Source organism: Equus asinus, chromosome 5 (genome assembly GCF_041296235.1).
Source record: "Equus asinus isolate D_3611 breed Donkey chromosome 5, EquAss-T2T_v2, whole genome shotgun sequence".
NCBI classification, from domain to species: domain Eukaryota; kingdom Metazoa; phylum Chordata; class Mammalia; order Perissodactyla; family Equidae; genus Equus; species Equus asinus.
The window spans coordinates 17,516,853-17,538,968 of NC_091794.1; the positions used below are offsets into that span (position 1 = coordinate 17,516,853).

The 22,116-nt window shown below is 40.0% G+C and overlaps 1 protein-coding gene across 1 annotated transcript in view; it reads left to right on the forward strand.

Moving 5' to 3' along the window:
* Positions 1 to 22,116, forward strand: part of GAP43 (growth associated protein 43) — a 93,378-nt gene that overhangs the window by 37,878 nt on the left and 33,384 nt on the right. The window contains exon 2 of the mRNA XM_014838600.3: positions 12,057 to 12,669. Coding sequence (XP_014694086.1) covers positions 12,057 to 12,669 — 613 coding nt within the window. The remainder of the gene's footprint in view (positions 1 to 12,056; positions 12,670 to 22,116) is intronic.

A 22,116-nucleotide genomic window follows, 5' to 3' on the forward strand; every position in this document is an offset into this window, starting at 1 on the left:
TAGCATAGAGTGGAAGATGGACCAAGTAAGAGATCTTCAATAGTGTTAGTTTTCAGTGTCAGGTTTTTTTTTGTTTTTTTTTTTATAAAGATTTTATTCTTTTCCTTTTTCTCCCCAAAGCCCCCCGGTACATAGTTGTATATTCTTTGTTGTGGGTCCTTCTAGTTGTGGCATGTGGGACGCTGCCTCAGCGTGGTTTGATGAGCAGTGCCATGTCCGCGCCCAGGATTCGAACCAATGAAACACTGGACCGCCTGCAGCGGAGCGCGCAAACTTAACCACTCGGCCACGGGGCCAGCCCCTCAGTGTCAGTTTTAAACCTTAAAATCAGGCAATGATAAAGTTCCAAGGTAGAATTTCAGACATTTGGTAAAAGGAGAATCTTTGTCTAGGCCTTCTCTACACATCCCCTCCACAGCCGCCTCACTTATTACGCTGATTCTCCACAGTGATTTAAACCTTCTCTGGTATGTTTCTGGGGCGCCCCTGTACCATGGCACAGCCAGGCTGATGTGCACCCGTTTACCAGAGGCTTCATGGCTACCAGGCAGTTTCATTCTGTTAAGTTCACTGGGCTTTGATGTGACTTTTAGCTGTGAGTTTGGCTTGGTGAGAAACAAGGGAATTATTCTAGCTTGGAGCCATGGAGCTGCCCTAACCACGGGGAAAGATGGTCTTTGGATTGCCCCGGGAATCTTTTATTCCTAGTCTTCCTTCTAGTCCTGAGCTGACCCAGGAACACTGGGAATCACTGACTTCTGATGAGTAAATACGAATTATGGGAAGAGTGCCTGCATCATCCTGCCTTCCTGGACCTCTCAAGCTCAGGACAGTCTCCAAGCCTCCCCGTGTTAATGACACGTCTGTAAAGCTCCCCATTTTTTGGAGTTTCACAGTGCCAGGCACAGACTTAGTGCTCTGTCATGTTACATCACTTGGGGTCATATGACATCACTTGTGAGAAGGTTATGTCACATCTCATAGTTTGTGCATTTCATTGACCTCAAGCCCTCAGAATCAGTCTTAATATTTCCTTATTTTTATCCAATTTAGCCTAATTGTTCTGGCTCAAGGATCAGGTTACCTTAAATCCTTGGATGGCAAGTTCATATGGATTAGTTCAGAAGTTGTAGAATTTGCCTCCCTGGTTTCAAAAACAGGTAAGAGAGAATTTTCTCTCTTTGTTGGCTCTGAAGGGTGCAGCGTTTCTCCCTGCAGAAACACAAAGTGAGAGGTGTGCTGGTTGTTTGTACCACGATGAACACTGTCACTGAATTCCTCCAACGAGGTGTGCGGCATAAATAGTATGGTATTTTTTGAGAATATAATCAGAATAACAAATATGGTGTCCGTGAAATGGTTCACTACAATTTTATTTCAGGAACTCTGGCTGAATTTAAATTCTCAGATGAGAATAAATCGTAGAACCTGTTTATACACCTCCTCAGCTCCTTCCTTCTGATAAGAATGCGGAAGGGTCACTCCAGTCTATTCATTTGCTTTTCTCACTTAATTAAACAGCTGTAATTCCTGACCTGAGGCCCTGCTCCTCCCAGCTCCCTCAGGATTGCTTCTTCTGCTGTCTGATATTTTCTCTCTCCTGCTTTCAGAATTAGTAGGAAACCTGGTCTCTGGGCTATTCTCAACATCTCAAGTGTGAATCTTGCCTGTCAAAAGCTTCACAAGGAAAATGAGTCACAGCATCACCTGGGTGATGTCAGGATACCACAGCCCCTGCTTTGAAAACGTATTTGTACTTTTCTGTTGTAAAGAGATTTTGACAGGGGAAGATGAAATTGGGGTGACGGCTCTGAAGCCAGGTCCTGTAGACACTTGGAACCAACCCAGTGATGGCAGGCATCTGGACTCTCCCGCCCTCCACTCCCCTTTTCACCTTGCCCGGGAGCATTAAGGAAAAAACCTGCAGAGAGTAGATCAGCCCCGTGTTCCTAGGGTCTTTTCACCTCATGTGCAACCTATACAAGTATTTCAAGTTCAAATCCTGGCTCGCTGTGTCATTGTGAGCAAGTTACTCAGTGTCCCTGTGCCTCAGTCACTTCATCTGTAAAAGACTAGTACCCATTCCATAGCCTTGTTAGAATTAAATTAGTTAATATATATATTTAATAAATATAATTTTGTGTGTATATATATATATAAGTCATTTAATAAAGTGCTTAGAAGAGTGCTTGGCACATAGTACTATATAATTTTTCAGTTTATTATGAGTATTATTTTCTCCAAGGATCTGAGGGCATTTTACAGTCTTTACCATTAAAGAGGTTTTTTTTGTTTTTAGGAAGGGAACATTTATTATTTTTATTAAATGTACATAGTCCTGAAAAATCCCTCCAGGAGCTGTCAAAGAGAGAAAACTATAAAATATTTATCAAATAATGTGCCCAATCCCTCGACTCCAGAAAGTAGCAATTTTCACTTCATTCGTATTGTCTTCTTCCAAACAATTATTTATTGAGCTCTTACGTACCAGGCACTTTACAAACACTATTTCCTTTCACCCTTAAGAAATTCTGCATAGTAGGTACCAGCATCCCGATATGAGGAATAAATAAATTGAATTCTAAGGAAATCCAGTGGTTTACTCCAGGTCATACATTTAAGCAGTGGCTGAGCCAGGATTTGAACTCAAATTGTTTGACCCCAAACCCACGCCGGGGAAAACATAATCAATGAGTGTCAGTGACTGATGACCGAGAGAGAACTGGATGCCAAAGATGAAGGAAGAGGCAAGAAAGGAAGAATGACAAGGACAATAACATGAGCAAATTTAGACTCAGTTGTGATTTACAGATTTTTCTGGTGTCTTATATATTTGCCCTTAAACTGTCTAGCAGCTTGGGGATAGAAATCCAGTTAAAATGGAAGTCTATTTGTCCTCAAACTGTATGCCCTTTCCCTGACATCCACCTCCCCCTGAACAAAAACATTCAATTATTTTTCCCACCATGGAAGAAGATGAAAACGTATCTCCTAGAATCAGAGAGAAAACATGTTTGCTCTTGTTTTAGATTTCTCAAGTACCTTTCTAAATGGGCACTTCCCTGGTGATTGATAGAGAACATGAAGGTATGTGCAAATCATGCTGATAGATAGCAGTGCCCATGCAAAATCCTCCCACTGGCCACCTAATGTAAATAAGTGTTCTGTAAAAAGCAGGCGGCTTGCTGCACTAGTGCCGTTTTAAGAAAAATCACCTAGCTGCCCACTCCACATGTGTCCCTGCCCCTAATTCCTCCTACACAGAGATTTTAGAGCCACCTCTGTCATAAGATCTGAAATGTAGACCAATTCTGTTAATTAAAAAGTACTTCAACTAGTCATAGTGCTGATATTAGGATTGCTACTTATTCAGTGACACTTTCTGAGTGTTTAGTGTTGAATCCTTAGATTAAATTCTCTTTTAGTTTCCTCAGAATGTAGGAGATCGAGGCCTAGGTTTGAGACTCATTCTGCCATTTGTAGGGTTTTCCACCAACCTGTTTCAGTTTCTTCATTTTGTAAAGGGGATAACGTACTTGCTTAGCCTACTTCATTGTAATTCCTTGAGGAACGTTTTTATGAAGTTGAACGTACTTCATAACCTAATATAAAAATATGAAAAGCATAATATAAAAATTCAAGCTACTGTCATTGTTTTTTTTTAATTTAGCAACTGGAGTCCCAAGTTCTTTTCCATCTCGCATCCACTAGGCTTTAAAATGACGTGCGCCCTGATGACACATATTATGTACCCTCACTAGATATTAGTCACAATGACACATTGGTTAGAAATGAAAGTCCCAAATCATGATGTCCCTCTCTCCTCAGGACCAGATGCTCCTAAGCTAATCCCCCACAAAATGTCTGGCAGCTGCATTCACAGCTTTCACGAGACATGAGTATCACCAGACATGAGTAATTAGAGTAGCTCTCAGCACCTGCACAGGCAATTGTGTTACTGGATGTGTAAGCGATATAGTGGATCAGTGAGATAGATATATGCAATAGTACCTAAATGAGATGTGTGTGTGTGGGGGGGAGGGGATGGGGGGTTTTCAGGTGAAGGGCATATATTTTGAGAATGAATACACTTTTAGTCTAAGTGAGTTTCCATCAACAAGATGCTGGACCATATGGAGGTTTAAGGATGGATAATGTTGGATAGAATTGGTGTGTGTTAGGTGGTGGAGGAGTGGGATTATGATTTATCCTTGACAATGTAAACAGATTTGCCCCCTTCCCAAGGATGGGAAAGACTGGATTGAGTATTGCGGCACATTTTGGACAGTTTGCTACTGATCTCTTTGAGGATAGATTGCTCAATAGTGCAATAGAATTAAGGAACTGGACTCTCTCTTCCCGCCCTCCCAAGACTCCCAACAATCATGGCGATGAATCAGGTGTCATGGCCAAACCTTCTTTGGTATTTATCTTATTAACATGTCTTGACTTTGGCTAATGATAATGTAGAAATACTCTGAGATGATAGTGATGATGACAATGATTATGATGAGAAAAATGGTAGCAGCTACCCCTCTTTTAGCATGTACAATGTGTCGGGGACTGTGCTAAGAAGTTTGTGTACATTAACCCATTTAATCCTCATAGCAACCCAGTGAGATAGCCCTGATATTCCCCCCTCTTATAGATAAGGAAAGTAAAGCTGACTTGCCCAAGGTCAGGAGCTAGTAGTTAAGTGGCAGAGCTGAGATTTAAACCTACACATGTCTAACTCTGCAGCCTGTGCTCTTACACACCAGGGGATATTGGCTTCCCACATTCTATCTTTAAAAGCACTGGGTGAGGAGTAGGATTGAGGGCAGGCTCTGTCATTTACAAGCCAGATAACGCTGGGCCCTTTCTGGTTCCTCAGTTGTCTCAGTTATAAAACAGACACAGGGATATGGTCCTCACATGGTTATGATGAGGATTGAATCGACAGACTAACTGTATATGCTGTACACTCATAAGTGTAAGAGGACAGAGGATACGACTGTGGGAGAGTGGCTTGATGAAGACCCCAAGCATTAGTTTCCCAGAGAGAAGCAAGGATACCCAGACAGTTAGCTGGGTGCTGCCTATTATTTACATGTTCTCTGACCACTAACATAGAGTGGCATGTAGTTACTTAACAATATCTACAAATAAATATTTTTGGAGCATCAACCGTGTGCCAGCATTATTTTAGCTACCAGGGCTTTGAGGATTGTACAAAACTGATAAGGCCCTGCTCTCAGAGTTTACAGTCCAAGGGAAGTTTCATTTAATAATGAAATAAAAATGTATATCAGGTGATTATAAACACAGAGACGGAAAAGCAAGGTAAGTAGACCAAAAGTGACAATATTTGGGGAAGAGCACATATTCGAGTGAATGAGGAATGTCTCATTCATTTATTCATTGAGCAAAATTTATTCAAGTACTACTGACTAAGAATGTAATTTATGAAAGAGATTTAATTAAGAAAAAATAAATCAATAATCATTATTTAGTATAGTAAGAAGAGAATAGTAGTTTAAATAAATACTTATTTCCTCGTATCCTGTATTCCTGAGCATCCAGGAAGAGACATTTTGTGGAGTCTTACCTGGAAGGAAAACAGTTTTCTACCAGGTCCCTTGGGCTTGAGTTTCTCTTCCTGCTGGTTGGCTCTCGGCACCTTCTCCAGCAGCTCAGGTGTGGTTTGCTCTTGGGAACTCTCAGCTGGGAGGAGTTCGCCTGTGATGGTGGTACAGGGGCCACCTGCTGGTAGCTGGCTTTTCCATCTTCTTCCAGATGTATTGACTGCCTGCTGTTCTCCCTCTTTTTCCTCTTGTTAGCAGAGGAGGCCTCACGGTCCCTCTCAGGGTTTGGTGTGTGATCTTAGCCTTCTCAGCAACCTGATGGGGAGTCCCTCCCTTTTGTTCGTGGCTCAGTGGCTGCTGTAAGCACAGAGACCTCTCCAAGGGCAGGGTTTAGTGTCCCCCTCACCTTGTCCACCTTTCCCTCCTTTGAGCGTGCCACTTCAGGAGGTAGCGAACACTTGTAGAGGTGGCGAACACCCGTAGAGGTAGTGAAATGCAGCAGACAATGCTCATCAGAGGGTGGAGCCCCTTCCTCCCAGAGCTGACTCTCAGCAGGTGTTTGCTTGGGCATCAGTGCCTTTGACCTTTGATTCAATCAGGTGAGTACTTATGTCCTCCATACCCAAAGGTGTTCTGAAAGAGTTTAGTCAAATTATTCTGTCCAGCATGTGCCCTGATAGATGAAGCAGCATAAGTATGTGCCTTATCTCAGCGTCGGGCTCTTCCCAGCCCTGGTTTGAGCAAAGGGGGCTTCCTTTTTCAAATAACTAAGGGACTAACTAAGGTTGTAGGTTGTCCCCAGCCTACAACCTTAGGCTCTGGGGCTTATTATACAGATTAAGTATAAATAGAGAGAAGAGGAGAGTCTCCAACAATCCCCCAAGAATACTTTCACCTGTCTTACTAATTGAGAAGCAGAGATAGATATTTGAAAAATAATGTGATTGATATGACTCTAGTCAACCCATAGATAAGACAAATATGTCTGTTGTCTTTATCTTAGATTTATTACCATTTCAAAGTGGTTTTGTAAATTATCCTTATCAATGTCATTTCTATAGCTTTGTGACTTCTCTTCTTGTCTGACTCCTGCTCATTCATTTCTATAATTGGTTTTGTGTTCAGCCTCACCATAGGAAGTCAGTTATTCAGTTAGCTGTTGGGGAAACATATCCCTGTCTTAGTCAGAAGACTAAGGGAATGAAAGATTTTAACAAAAGTTGACAAAGTGGAATCCCAGACTTCTTTGTCTGTCATCATCTTTCTGAAATGGCACTAATGGAGATGTTCAAATTTTGGATTAATTCAACAAATATTAATCAAGCATCCACTATGTACCAGACATCATTCTAGAAACTGGGGATTGAGCCATGAACAAAATGGACAAAGTCTTTCATATGCTGACTTTTATCTGTTAGGAGGTGCCAATTATAATATGCTCTTTGCCTCTTCTCTGTGTTCTTTGTGGGACAAAGAGTTATAAATATACAGAATAAAATAAAAGATAACACTTTTAAGTGGAAACTGAATTCTCCTCTATAGTGCTTTATACTGTGTCGAATATGCCATTTCATATTCTTTTGAAAGCAGATGGGCGGTACATGTTAAATAAATTATATATGAAAGTAAGCCGAAGACCCTTATCTTAATCACCAGCTATTATCTGAAACAGTTAACTTTTTTATTCCCGTTTCCAATAAGAGATATTTGGTTTTCTTACATAGCAAGTCAATCAGTGAGCATTTCTTGCCCACTTACTGTAACTCTAGAGCTGCAGCAATATGCTGCACCCTTCATTTGGTGGGAAAAAGAGAGTTCCCTCACTACTGCTCTGCCAGGATTTGCAAGATCACTCGTGATGTCTCACATCTCCCTGGAGAATTGCCTAGTCCTCATATATATGTGCTCCCACCTGCCCAGGAACTGGAAAAAAGACTTCTCACTGGACTGAAAATCAGACTTTAAAAGAGTGATGACAATTATTGGCAAAAGCACATAATGTCATTCCTTCTACCTGCATCCTGCTCCCCATCCCCTCATACCCTTAGTTAGATCTTCACGCCTGATTCAGTGTTGAGGGAACCATATGTGTCTAAGCTGTGCTGATTTATCCTTTAAATGACACCTTCTCCCCTACCACGGCCCAGAAACCTGAAGACACTTCATCTAGAAACTAGAGGAGGTTGACTCACTCTCCTCATTCTCCTCCATAAGGAGAATTTCACTGGATTTCTGATCTGTGACTAGGTTTAAACAAAGTGCAGAAGCCCCACTGTCAACTCCTAAAAGACTTGGACATTTTTCCTAAAGTGTATGCTTTCAACTGTGTTTAAAATCAACTATGCTTAAAAATAGAGTGAAATTTTTTTATGTGAATTTCACCTCAATAAATTATTAATAAAAAATGGAGTGAGCCATAAGTAGATATTTGCCAGATTTCATATATATCAACACTTTATTCTGCTTCCTTTGTGAGCTTCATAAGATTCTGATAGGCATGAAAACTATAATGTGTTAAAGAAAACTTTGCTTAGGATATTTCTGGCCCTTCAATTTTGTTTCTCAGAAATAGCTTTTGCTCAATCAAATTGAAAATATTTTGGTTTACTAAAGATGTTCTTAGAAAGAATATCTGCTATATACCAATGATTTTTTTTAAAGTATTTAAAATTTAATCCTGTTTAAGAGAAAATTTGAAGTATTATAAAAATAGTATTTGTAGCTGGCAGAAGTAGATACAGGGCTAAGTTTTTCTGTGCTCAGAAGGTTGAGGTAATCCTATGGTAACTGGAAAACATTAATTGAATTGAGGTATCCCAGTTGAACGGATGACGTTATTTTAGTTCTGAAAGTCAGGCATTCATAGATTTTTGCCTAGAGCTCTTTTGGAACATAATGAATGAAAATGTTTGGACATTGTAGAATGAATGCTAAGTTGTCCACTCCCCCTTGCCCCAGAGTGAAAGGAAACTATTGACCATAGCACCAATATTGGGTATTAAATAACTACTTCTTGTATTTGGCTTTCTTATCTGTGATTCTTAAATATTGATGAAGACTATTGCCCTTTCACCTATTGATTTAGAAATTTGATTACGTTCCAACAAGTTAGCATCATGGTACTCTTCATCTTTTTCAGACAAATATTCATCCAAGATTTTATCCTTGGTTGAAAAGTGAAGATATCACTTACTCTGGTTTCCTTTAAAACTTCATAAATTACAGAGCTCTCGAACAAATTGGCGAGTAAAAATGCTAAGCTATAGCAATGGAGATTCCTGAAAAAGTTATTCCAACTTGTAGTGATATTCTTCCTACATATAATGCACTGCATTGGAACGTCCTCCAATTCACAGATAGCAGCAATCCTATGTAAAAATGAAAGAGAATTTTGTCAGAGTTCAACACAAAGCTTATTTGTGGCAAGACTGAGTTTAAAAAATAGATCTGTCTTAAGAGACTTATGAACTCACTTTTTAGTCATTGAATACCAGGATCTTCTTTTTCAGGATCTCCTTCTTCTATATTCACATATTTAGACTGTTGGTCTCTCCCAACAAAATACATTCCTAGTCCAATTACTTCTAGTACCATGGAAGAAATTTTACCAGAAAATAACCTGTAGTTTAAGCCACATTAATAGAACCCATTACAAGTACAAAAAAAAGACACACATACTTTCACAATCCAGGACTATCTAGCTTAAGACTCAGTTTTTTCTTAAAATATCTTTGTTTCTGGATGTCTCTGTTTAATCACTTAAGTCTGATCTCGTTGTAAGCTGACTTTTTCCCTCTCTTCCCCTCCGCCCTCCCCTCTCTTCCCTTCCACTCTCTGCTCTCCTCCCCTCCCCTTCTCCTCCATTCCCTTTCCCTTCCCTTTCTGTCCCTTTTCCTCTGACTATCTGAAAAATTTGTATTAGTTGTATTTTTTCAATCTATAATATCCAGTTTCCCTAAATCCTTACTGATAGTAGGTCGTGCGGCACTTCCTCCAGAGTGAGCTGCATGCCCATGGAGTACTTTGAGCACCTCCGTGGGTGTATCCACCTATCTGGGTACCTAGCTCTTGTAAGATTGTCTTCAGCTCTCTCTCCTAACTCTGGTCTTTATGATTCTTTCCCTTCCTGACCACCTCTTCTCCTCTTCTGTCCCTTACCCTCCTGGATTGTTCAGGTGAGACTGGTCCTACAATCTTGGCATCGAAGTCTAGTCTGAGCATTTCTAAATAGTCATTTTACATAGATGCTGTGTACATAAGCTTAAGTCCTAATAACTTGCATTTTGAAAGTTAAAGTGGCAGATGATCTGAGAAACAGAGAGAGAGAGGTGGGCAGGAGGGAAAGAATTGGGAAGAACTCTTCCTTTATCCACGTAGAGTTTCTTTCTTTATATCATACAGACTCTCAGCTTCCTTCTTTTTATGTTTTTCAGCTTTTTAAGAGTTTTATCCCCTTTGCTTTGTGTTCTTAAAGAGAAAAGGGGTCTCTAAAATTGTAGCTTTTTGAGTCACTAGAGGGTCTTTTCTGCATACTTGCCCATTCTGAAATAATTGGTTTGTCTACTTTCACAAGGAGCAGTATTAGTATTAAAGAACCAGTTGGCATCAGTGCCCAAGTGTAGATGTCCTATCGTATAGGATGGTGCCTCATTCAGAAAACTCAAGATGGAGTAAAATAAATTAACAACATCTTGGCTCCATGCTCCATTCACAACTGTTAATTTAACAGGGTTATGCTTCCATCTCTGAGCAGAGAGCTCCTGGCAGGGACAGCTGCTCCCGTGCCCCAGATTGTGCTGTGTGCATCCCAGTAGGAGTCATCAAGAGCAGCGGGATAGAGGGAAGGTGGTATTGCATCAGAGACCTGAGCAATGTCTCAGCATGGCACTGGGAGGAGGGAGTGGAACGGGCCTCTCCAGGGTGCTTTTCATCCGTTCTTTCATTCTTTGTATGGATACATGCACAGTTCACTGAGGAGGAAGAAAAGCTTTTCTTGAATTTTACAGGGAAATTGTCAATCTGGCTTTTACTTTCAGATGTAGGTAGTTTCAAAAATACCTTTGTATCCACTAGCATGTAGATGGACCTACATAGTGACAGGCCCGTATGCTTGTCCAAAGAATGTCAAACAGGCCTACATCATGATTCACAGGATCTGGGTCACTGGGGCAGAGCTGGTATGACAGGTGGAAAACATATCCTTGTGTTGGCCTGCTATGGCTCACCTCCTAAACTGGAGCAAAGGCCAAGTTCAGGCCAAGGTCAAGATTGGGGTCAAGCACAGGACGTGGTACATGATAAGCACTCTCTTATTATGAGTGTTTTGAAGGAAATTTGCTGCGTTGTTCACTGCTGTATTTCCCCAGTGCCTAGAACAGTGTTCACAGAAGTGAACCAATTTAAACGCTCTAAAGTTAAAGGAAGAGGTGAATGGATACTATGAATAACCACACTGGGACACCATGATGAGCAATGGCGCTATAGAGAATTTTGTGTACTTGCCTATGCATTTCTTTCCATGATTATATCTTCTATTCCTTTCTTCTGCTTTAATTTCCCTGTGCAAAAAAGTAACTGCGGCATATGTTATCCTGTAAATGTTGAGGTCAAATGGTAAAAATTTTGTATTCTTGTCTCTTCCTTTCAGTTCTAGCTCTATTGATGATAATATAAAACTAATTTTAGATTTAAATTGCTTTGGGAATAAGAAATTGTGATTTAGTGAATATACACTGCTCTTTCAAAAGTGGAAATGGTATTTTCCATTTTTTTTTTTTTAACTCAAGGATAATGGCCCTTTTCTGTATTCAGATTTTGAAGGTCTGGTATGTTGATTACTGATGTTAGACCACACACGGGGAAAACTGGGCATCATTATGTGACCAGCATTCTGAGTTGTCCCATTCTAGACAAATCTCCCAGACCCCTGGAACTCATCTGCATTTTACACAAAACCCTGATGGAATTTGTTGTCTAAACATTTATCATACTCTTTGCCCCAAATCTATTGGTTTCCTGACCAGACTTGAAATCTTGGGGAAAAAAAAAATCTTGGGTAAAGGTTTTCCATAATAATTTTTAAATCATGAAGTTTTGCACGGAGTCCGTCTCAGAAACTCTGAAAAACCAGTATCTTTTGGAGCTCTTTGATTAAAACCTAGGGCAAATGTGATTTGAATCGTCAAGGAACATCTATAAAAACACTGCCTTAAGTTTGGCAATAGAGATACATTGAGCTGGGGAAAGAAATGCATATAAAATAATGCCAGTGATTCTGGGTGGCCCAAAGGACATTAGTTTTCTCATAAAATAATGTGTTCTCTACTCAGTTCTCCACTGTGGAGAGAGAGGAGGCTTGATTTGAATTTCCACAATATTGTTGATATCTGTGCCTGGCACAGAATAAATCAATAAATATTTCCTGCATGCTGTGGTTTGAAGGAAAAGAACATCATTCCATCTCTCCCTTTCTTCCCCCTTTTCTCCACAAAGGTTGAAAAAAATGATGAAGACCAAAAGATCGAACAAGATGGCATCAAACCAGAGGATAAAGCTCATAAGGCTGCCACCAAAATTCAGGCTAGCTTCCGTGGACACATAACAAGGAAAAAGCTCAAAGGAGAGAAGAAGGGTGATGCCCAAGCTGCTGAGGCTGAAGCGAATGAGAAGAAGGATGAAGCCCCTGTTGCTGATGGTGTGGAGAAGAAGGAGGGAGAAGGTCCCTCTACCACTGAAGCGGCCCCAGCCACTGGCCCCAAGCCTGAGGAGACCGGCAAAGCAGGCGAAACTCCTTCTGAGGAGAAGAAGGGGGAGGGCGCCCCTGATACTGCCACAGAGCAAGCAGCCCCCCAGGCTGCTGCCCCCTCAGAGGAGAAGGCCGGCTCTGCTGAGACAGAAAGTGCCACTAAAGCTTCCACTGACAACTCGCCGTCCTCCAAGGCCGAAGACGCCCCAGCCAAGGAGGAACCTAAACAAGCCGACGTGCCTGCTGCTGTCACTGCTGCTGCTGCTGCCACCACCCCTGCTGCAGAGGATGTTGCTGCCAAGGCAACAGCCCAGCCTCCAACGGAGACTGCTGAGAGCAGCCAAGCCGAGGAGAAGATAGGTGAGCAGCTGTGAGGGTTGGACACTATGGGGTGGGTGGGCCACTCATGATGTTTGGGCTGGGGGGCCTATCCGGAAGGCCAGGCCACCAGGGCCATCAAGAGAGAGGGGAACCATCTAGAAGGTGTTTTCAGGAAATCAAAGGAAGCTGTGCTTAATTCCCCAAAGTGGCAGGACTAAGAGCTAACTCTGGCCACTTACATTCTCAAGTATCTCAAGCCTGAGAGAGAACCCAGGCAGGTCTGTGTAGCAGCCAGTACTAGAAAGATCTGGCAATTATCTTGTTAATTGGATTGGCATAAACAGTAAAACTGGATAATCCTGGTTTAAAAAAAAAATTCTTTGTGCTGGATAGACTAAGTTTAATAAGTAATTACTGAGGCTACATATATTTTATGGATGGGAATTAGCTAATGTGATTATTTGGCTCTAGGAAGTGCCTGGTATAAATACAGCCAACTCCCTATTGATCCAGATGATCTAGTTTGTGAATTGCCAGCAGCAAAAACATAATCTCAGACCACCTTTCCCTATCCCACAATACGTTTCTGGGCATTCTCCCCACCATCATTTGGTGAGCAGTGTGTGTATGTGTGTGCGTGCTCAGAGAATGTTAATTGTAACATTAATTGGGGTCAAACTAATTAGGAAAATAAGTCTGTTAATGTTGCCAAAAACAAAAGGAAAACCCCAAATATAGAACATGTTGTGAAGTCAAACATAAATTATCATTTTGTTATTGAAGACACCACTCTCTACCACACACATAAATAATTGAGAGTTGACTATGATTACAAAAAGCTACTGGTTTAGAGCTCTGACTTGAAAGTTGGAGTCTTTTCATGATTATTGCCCAAAGAGGTTGTGTGGAACTGGAATAGAGCACTCCCAGAGCAAGATAAAGTTAATGGACCTTCACCCCTGGAGACTAGATCTGTCTCTCACCGCAACCCATCCGTAGTGGTGAAGGAGACCAGCAGTCTCCGACATCTTTCTCTAGCCCCGTAAGACCCATGAATGCCTTTCAACCCCAAAGATCCTTAAAGATAAAGTTGCTTCTGTGCCAGGTTAAAAGGTTAAGTTTACTTCTTTGACTTTATGGACTTCACCCATGATGTGTCCGAGGACCCAGATTAGGACTGGACCACATTGTGCACTTGGGAGAGTACCAACTCTGTGAGAATGCTCTGGGAAATGTTTTGGCATCTGACCATTAGATTAAGAAAGTAATCACAGAACATTTGCCCTGATATCCATTTCTCCAAATTAGATCCTACAGGATGGCAGATGATTATTCTAGATATTTTGGGGTCTACTTCTTTCATCTTAACCCAAAATTCTGTGAGTAAGAAGCCAATTATATTATTTATTATTGTTAATCTCAAAGTCTAGCGCCAGACAAGTCACACACCTCTTTCTACTAGTGACTCATCTTAAATCTTTATTCTAACTATATACTTGCCCCAGGGGCCAGACCTTGAGTTTAAGAAGATGGGAATAATTCCCTGGAAAAGGTAAGGCACATGATAAACAATGAGGTGTTGGTTCCAATTTGCTCAGCAAAACAAACCTTGTTAACTACTTTTCTGTAGGTTGAAGATTCTAGCCTCAGATGTGATGGCTGGAAATCACTTTGCATATGACAGATTACCTATTGTGTCATTTTCCTAAATCTTAGAAATTAATTATGCTTTTAAATAAAGAAATATTTGATGTTTCTTGGACCATATTTTTTAACTGGGTTTCTAAAATTGTGAGTATAGACAGGCAGACATGATGTGATTTTAGATATATGCTCATGATTTGGATTAATAGAAGCAAGGACTGCTTGAATCAATGGAAAGTCTAAAAGATAATATATTTTTAAGGAAATTCAGTTTTATTACTCTTTAATTTATGATAATTCCAAATGAATTAATAAAGTATTTTATGCAATATGTGATCAATAAGGGTCAAATGTTGAATGAATGAAAATTGACTAGATTTAATTTATAGAGAATTTTTTGATTCATTCACATATTCCTCCTGCAACCTTGCTTCTTACATTCATTTATTTGATTAAAAATGTGTCTGGTCAGTGAAAACAAATAGAAATTATGCTCTTTCCTAAATTTTACAAATACAAGCTAACAATGTCTCGATTAGTCTGATTTTATTATGTGCACTGAAAACATAAGTTCAACTTGAAGGTAATCCCAAAGGGCAATTTATCGTACATTGTTTCTGAGCTTTGGGTAGGTACTGTCCTCTTGGTTAGATTCTGAAATGCTGCCTGTAGTTTCTTGCTGGACTGATGTATCTATTAGCCTTAGCTGGCTGTATGTGACAAGCACAAATTACCCAGATATGGTGAGTCTCACAGAATCACAGAAACTAGAGGTGACAAGGAGATCTATCAGAGCATATCAGGCCCAAATTCCCAGGGGCCGTGTACCACATATTCCTTATCTCCCATTGGATTTCATTCTAATCTAAGTTAAAATAACAGCATTTCCAATTGGGCTCTACTATTTGGAAATGGATGGCTACTCTGGGTTGCTTTAGGATTTTATGGCTGCCTGGAGGGGTGTAGAGACACAGTCTGAGAGGGCAGAGTGGGGTTGGGGGCAGAATAAGCCAAAAAGAGAATTCAGGACACTAATTTCTGTCAGTAAGAGGGTCAGAAATGTTGGATCAAATCTGATCATTGCTTATTAATACATATGGAAATGCCTTGTAAATTATAAATATGTTATTTATTTTGCTTCTTTTACTAGTTATGGGTTTATCACAGGTGGATGCTGTTTGCATTATGACCTTTGGAGTTGGTTAGTTTTTTTCCTTTAAATTCTACAACTATAGCTTCCTCTCTTGCTTTGCCTCTGCCTGCCTATTTCTTGATATGCATATGACCAAAATATTTCAGTTCATTTCTGACGATATTTCTTTTATATGAGGATGAGCGTTTAAGGCATCTTTGGGATACTGCCCCCCTTCAGCCATTAGGCGAGAACTTTCAAGCATCCTTTAGCAATTCTGTCTTTGTGGTCTTCTGCTGATCAGGGTCACTGTACTCATTGGGTTCTCAGTTAAGGAATTCTCTGCTATGTCTCTTCTTCTCTGTGATATCGTATTGACTTTCCCCAATAGAGGACTCCAAAACTTCTGCTGTGGCCATATTCAATGATATAGTATTACCGAGGTAAAACATCCGGGTGGCTAGAAATCAGAGATGTTGACTGGGTGGCTGCCATAGGACACTTGAGTGATACTAGTAAGTGTAACTCTGAGCTACCCTAGATTTTGTATATGTTGATCTTGGCTGCATTTTATTTTCATGTTCTAAGGACCTCTTTCTAATTGGTGTCATCAATAATGATGTGGGAAAGAGGGGAATTTTATTTTCCGTTCTCAGAATAGAAAAATTAACTTAGCGTCTCTCTACCTCTCTTTCTCTCTCTATTTCTTCTTTCCTTACTTTTTTTCCTTTCATTTATATAACTTTCTATTGTGCTAGACATTAGGTCACAAAGATGAATAAGATATTATCACTGATCGTAAGGAGTTCTGACTCGGTAGTCGGGATGGGATGAACTTCAGGGAGTGGTGTTGAAAACAATCACAGTAGTAATCTCAACTCAATTAAATTCTGCAAATAGGTAGGGTACTTCCACATCCCAAGACAAGGTGGGACAAATCGAGTGAGACAGTGCTTCGTGCCGTTTCATATATGCTATAAAAATGGTTTTATACAATGTGAGTCTCTATAGCCAAATTATTAGCAAAAAGAGTAGATGCAATGTTTATTGTTTCTGGAATGATAATTATGTGTAAGAAAATGAAATGCCCAGACCTTGTTTCTGATTTGGGTAAATTCTTTTTCTCCCCAGAACCAAATTTTCCTAGGGCCCAAGCTAACAATCCATAATATATTTTTTTAAAGATTTTATTTTTCCTTTTTTTCCTAAAGCTCCCCGGTACACAGCCATGTATTTTCAGTTGTAGGTCCCCCTGGTTGTGGCATATGGGATGCCGCCCCAGCATGGCTGGATGAGCGGTGCTATGTCCGGGCCCAGGATTCAAACTGGCGTAACCCCGGGCCGCCAAAGTGGAGCGCGCAAACCTAACCACTTGGCCATGGGGCCGGCCACCCATAATATTTTTATCTCTCCCAAAGATACATCCACTTCCACTGGGCTCTGTGTTAGATGTAAGATTTCCCAAGGATATTTACACTTATTTGGCAGGGGGCCTCATAAGCGGTTTTGACTTGAAATGTGGTTTCAACCACTTCCCAAATTTATACACAACTCATAAAGAGTGAAAATTTGAGTTGTGGAAGTCCATAAATGTTGTCCATAAAACATGGGCACCCTGTCAGATACTCAGTGGCAGTGCTGCTTAAATACTGTTGATTATTAAGCTTTTATGGTACGCTTTTATATTGCTGGAGTAATCATTTTTATTGGCTTTTCTGGACAACAATCCAGTGGCATTTGATAATATTTTCCTCTCTACTCTTACATTCTGAGAATAGGGGCAAAGTAAATGAATATTCAGCCACAGAAATAGTCAGTGACAAAACAGGGGTCAAGTAGATAGACCTCTAAATCCTCACCTTGACTTTAAGCCTTACTGTTAATTACCTCTCTCTTAAAGTGCTATGTTTTATTTGAATTCTTGTATTTTCTCTTTCTTTAGGTTAGCAGTTGTGACAGTTTCTGATTATTGTTGGGAAATACTAACCAGGGCTTTCCTAAGGCACTCTCTGTCCTGCATGCCCAGGAAGATAATGCAGTGGAAGGGGCGTTGGACTGGAATAAGGAGAACAGGGTTCCGGTCTTCACATTTCTACCAACCAACTGTGAGATCTTAGGCAAGTCACTGCTTCTCACTGGGCCTCAGTTGTTGCATCTTTAAGAGAAGGGGCTAAGATAGTTGGTTTTTAAGGTTTTTTTCAAGGTTTAAAATACAAAGTTTTTGTGATAGGTAGCAATTCATGAGCATTTATTAAATGTCAGGCTCTGTGCTAAGTTCTAGGTGGGAATTATCCCATTTCGTCATCATAAGCACTCTGGTGTAAGTACTGTAATTCCCCCTTCCCCTTTTACAGATGAGGAATCTGAGGTTTAGAGACATTGCAGCACCAAATCACTGTCGGCAGCTAGCAAGTAGCTGTACCAGGAGCTGAACCCTGACGGCTCCATTTCAGAGGTCACATATTGAACCCTGGCATCCTGCAAGTACTATTCTGGAAGACACGAAGATGAGAGAGATGTCTAAGAACAACAACATCTTGTCCTAATCTAAGCACATGCCCCTCATTTGTATAATTGGATGCTCCAGACTCTTGTCTGAAAATCATTGGTGATCACATTTACGGATGAGCATCCAGTAACTAACCATACTCCCTGGTCATAATTCCCTCACAGCTCCATCACCCCCAAATTTTGGGGAATATTAAACTGGTTCTGAGTCTTGGGTTCTTAGTTTGAAAATGCTTCACGGACTGTTTTATGACACCTAAGAGAGCTGTAAAGATCAATTGATCTTTATAGTTGAAATTGATTGCTCTTCACAGGAGTACTACTGACTCCATCAAATGTGCTGAGAGGAACTGGACATGAAAAATTGAAATTTTCAGATCTCAATCAGATGAAAGTCATTTTATGTATTGTAGGCAATTCCTATTAGAATTAGCATTTTTTAAAATTCTTGTTTATATCTTTTTTCTTCCGCTTTCTGCAAGTGCGTTTCCAAAGTACTTGATGCTTTTATACTTATAACTACAATATTAAAGAACTTAATAGCAGGGATAATTAGAGAGCCATCAGTATCTCTTCAATTAAAAAATGTAAGCAGACAAAAGATAAGATGTGTATTTTAGAGATAAGAAACTCATATTGTGAGGCCTTGTATTTTTTTATATTAAATAACTCATATTAAGTAACTACTATTGCCTTATAAAAGAAGCTAATAAACAGAAAGGCATGTGAGTAACTCCTCCAATTATAAAGTTCTAGAACTCTATTTGGAAATGAAAATCAAACAATATTTTTTTTTTTTTTTTGAGGAAGAATAGCCCTGAGCTAACATCTGCTGCCAATCCTCCTCTTTTTTCTCAGGAAGACTGGCCCTGTGCTAACATCCATGCCCATCTTACTCCACTTTACATGTGGGACGCCTACCACAGCATGGCTTGCCAAGCAGTGCCATGTCCGCACCCGGGATCCGAGCCAGCAAACCCAGGGCCACTGAAGTGGAATGTATGCACTTAACCGCTGCACCACCGGGCCGGCCCCTCAAACAATATTTCTTAAAATATAGAATATTTTTCAGATGTTAATACATATTAGTTAAATATTCTCTCTCTTTTTTCTCTACATACACGTGCATGGCCACACACATGCACACACAATCACAGAAGGATTAAAAGGAGGAGGAAGAACCAAGAGCAGCAAGGGTTGCAGTCGGTCCATTTGGCTAAACATGGAGAGAGCAGAGCACTCAGTCTAATGGACTGGAAAGCATTGCGTGGTCATCGCTCTCATTTTGTTCTCACAATCGTAGCTTCATTAAATAAAGAATGAAAAGCTCTCTATAACCAGACATAAAAGGAAAGGAAGAAGGAAGCCAGTGATGCTGTTTAAAGCCACAAGATCTGAGCCCTTGAAAATCTCCTGAGATTATATGGTTTATGGCATGCATAAAGAGGAGGGAAAGGGTTACAGGATGTGTAAGTTTTGCCAGCCCTCTTAGTCATGTTTGCATCATAAGAAAATGACTGAACCAGGTGCTGAACCTCAGACCAATTCATATAATCAGGGAAACTTGAAGCTTTAGATAGTGCAAAAAAGCTTTAGACAGTTATTGATCTCACAGCAGTAAAGCGTGGCTATCTAAGCAAGTAATTTATTTCTGGACTTATTTAAAAGAATTGCTCATAAATTATTTTCATAAGAATGATGAATAATATCATCTTTTCAATAGACCCAGCATCTTATAGGATGTATATAGTGCAAAAGCTCTGTATTTTCAGCATGATAGACTAAACACTGCCTAAAATCAAGAGACCTGGGTTCTTGTTCAGATTCTGCTGATGATTTCAGGCCAACCCTTCTACCCTCTGGGCTTAGTTCCAGTATCTGTAAAGTAAGTGTGTTCAACTAGGTCTTCTCTGCCTTCTAGCTGCTAAAGGCAAGTATGCAATAGTGGACTAAAGAGGCATGTTTAAAGTATGGGCGTGTGGCCTCTTACTCAACCATCCTCACTTTCCTGTAATCCCTTATTTTCTAAACTATTAGTGAGTTTAGGAGATAAGACTGATGTGGAGAAGTCTGGATAGACAGGTAAAGAATCCAGGAAGAGTCAGCTCTAAGAAAGCTTATGGTTACATTGGAGCCCCAGGAGACTGCAGGGAAATTTCAGTGGAGTTTTGTAACCCCACCTTACCCTTGAGATTGAAAATAAAGAGTTGACATGATGTTTTCTGATATGATTAGACTCTTGCTTATGGCCTTCCTAATCCTGTCTCTGAAATGCCAAACTACAGCTATAGTGGATAATTTGCTGTAACAGTCTCACTTTCATCTTAGACATAATACATTATTAATTTATTTTTGTACCCATCTTATTTCATTATAGTAATTAAAACAGCTTCAAGAGTACATATAGCCTTGGATTCTTGTGTAGAACAGTGGATGCATCTGACAGACAATTGTGATTCATAAGCTTTTTAAAATTTAAAATTTGTAAAATTACATTAAAACATAAGAATATATGGATAGCCCTAGTACAACTTGGCTCTCATTATTTTATTCACTCTACAGTAACAGTAATTGGATCTTTGACTATTAGTGAAATTGGCTAATGGGCTTAAGTGTCTGGAATTGAGCTATTAAACATCCCAAGAAAAGATGGTGGAGATGATATGTGAATTGGATATGATTACTCAGCAGTTCTCACACCTATTTTCAATCTTCAAATCACAAATTAGTGGATTGCAGAAGGCTAAGTATTTCAGTTTGATCATCTTACAGTATTCTGTTTGGAATGAAAACTGCAACTGTTAAGGTATCTTCAGGGGGAAAAAAAGTAGCCTTCCTAGGGTACTTGCTCAATCCTCTAGGTCATGCTCAATATGAATGTTTCTTCCTGGTGCGACATATATATGGTTAAATAAGTTTTGAAGCTAGTTTTTGTTTTTATTTTTTCCAGTCTGAGTTGGTAGAGTCTTTTGGATTCTGGATTTAGAAACCGTCCATCTAAAATGGTCCCTTCTTGCTAGTACACAGTGAATGTGTGTGTCTTTCAGATAGAGTAGAGATGAACATTTTTATAGCCTTTCGAGAATCTTCTCTTTGCCTTTGGGTATGAAAAAATGAAGAATATAATTTAGATATGTTTAAGCTCTATGTCCATGCCTGCAGCATACACTTCTGCCAGCTCACAAACACATATGTACGTATCCACACACACAGATTCAGTATATAGGGAAAGCCCTGCCTGAGAGTTCAGGCTGTCAGAGAAAATCCAGAAGAACAATGGCCTACACATTTTCTTCACTCCTCAGGCCAACAAGAAGTGGGGAATTGCTCCAGAAACATCTCTCTGTCTCTCTGAGGGTATGTGTGGAGGGTAATCTACCTTTCTCTACTGGTTGTGTAGTAAGATGTGTTTGTGATTCTGCAATGAGATGAGAAGAACTAGGAGTTAGGAGTAAGGCTATCCATGATGAAATTTATAGTGTCTAAAAATTAAAATCCTCCTTATGCTAATTAGGGGAAGATAGTCCAAGAAGACTTGTTGCTATAGAGGTTACCTCAGCTGAGTCTTGAAGGACAAGATGTATCTAATGAAAGAGATATCTTTTTTATTTAGAAAACTTTAGAAACCACCCTTTATTCAAATTAATGGAAAAATACAAATAATTTCATTCAAGTCACAATTCAGCAACAGCTATTAAAGATTAACCCTTGGTGGAAAAAGTGGCTCCATGATATGTTTTATTTATTTTTGAATCCTTGCACCTATAACAATGATTGCGAAATACAAGGCAGTTAATAAGGATTTGATGAATGAGTTAAGAGTAAACAATGTTATCACAGTAGAGAAAGTCCTAAGCTGACCCTGGTAACTGGATTCTGACCTTAAAACTTTGCACGGGCAAATTTCTTGAGTTCTGTGGGTATGAGTTTACCCTTTCATAAAAGAAAAATATTGGACAGAAGTATCGCAAAATCACTACCATTTCTAAAATAGCTCAACAATGCCCATGTTATGACACATCCCAACCTATATGCAGATTCTGAGTGCCAAAGGGAGGCAGACACTTGCTCAAACAGAAAGCTGTACTGCTATCAACCTTTCTGCTATCTTGGAAGCTGAATACAGAAGCTCACTGGACAGTTTTATTGTTACTCAAGGGCGTACGTCATCCCTGAGGTAGCCAGAATCCAAACCACTTAGG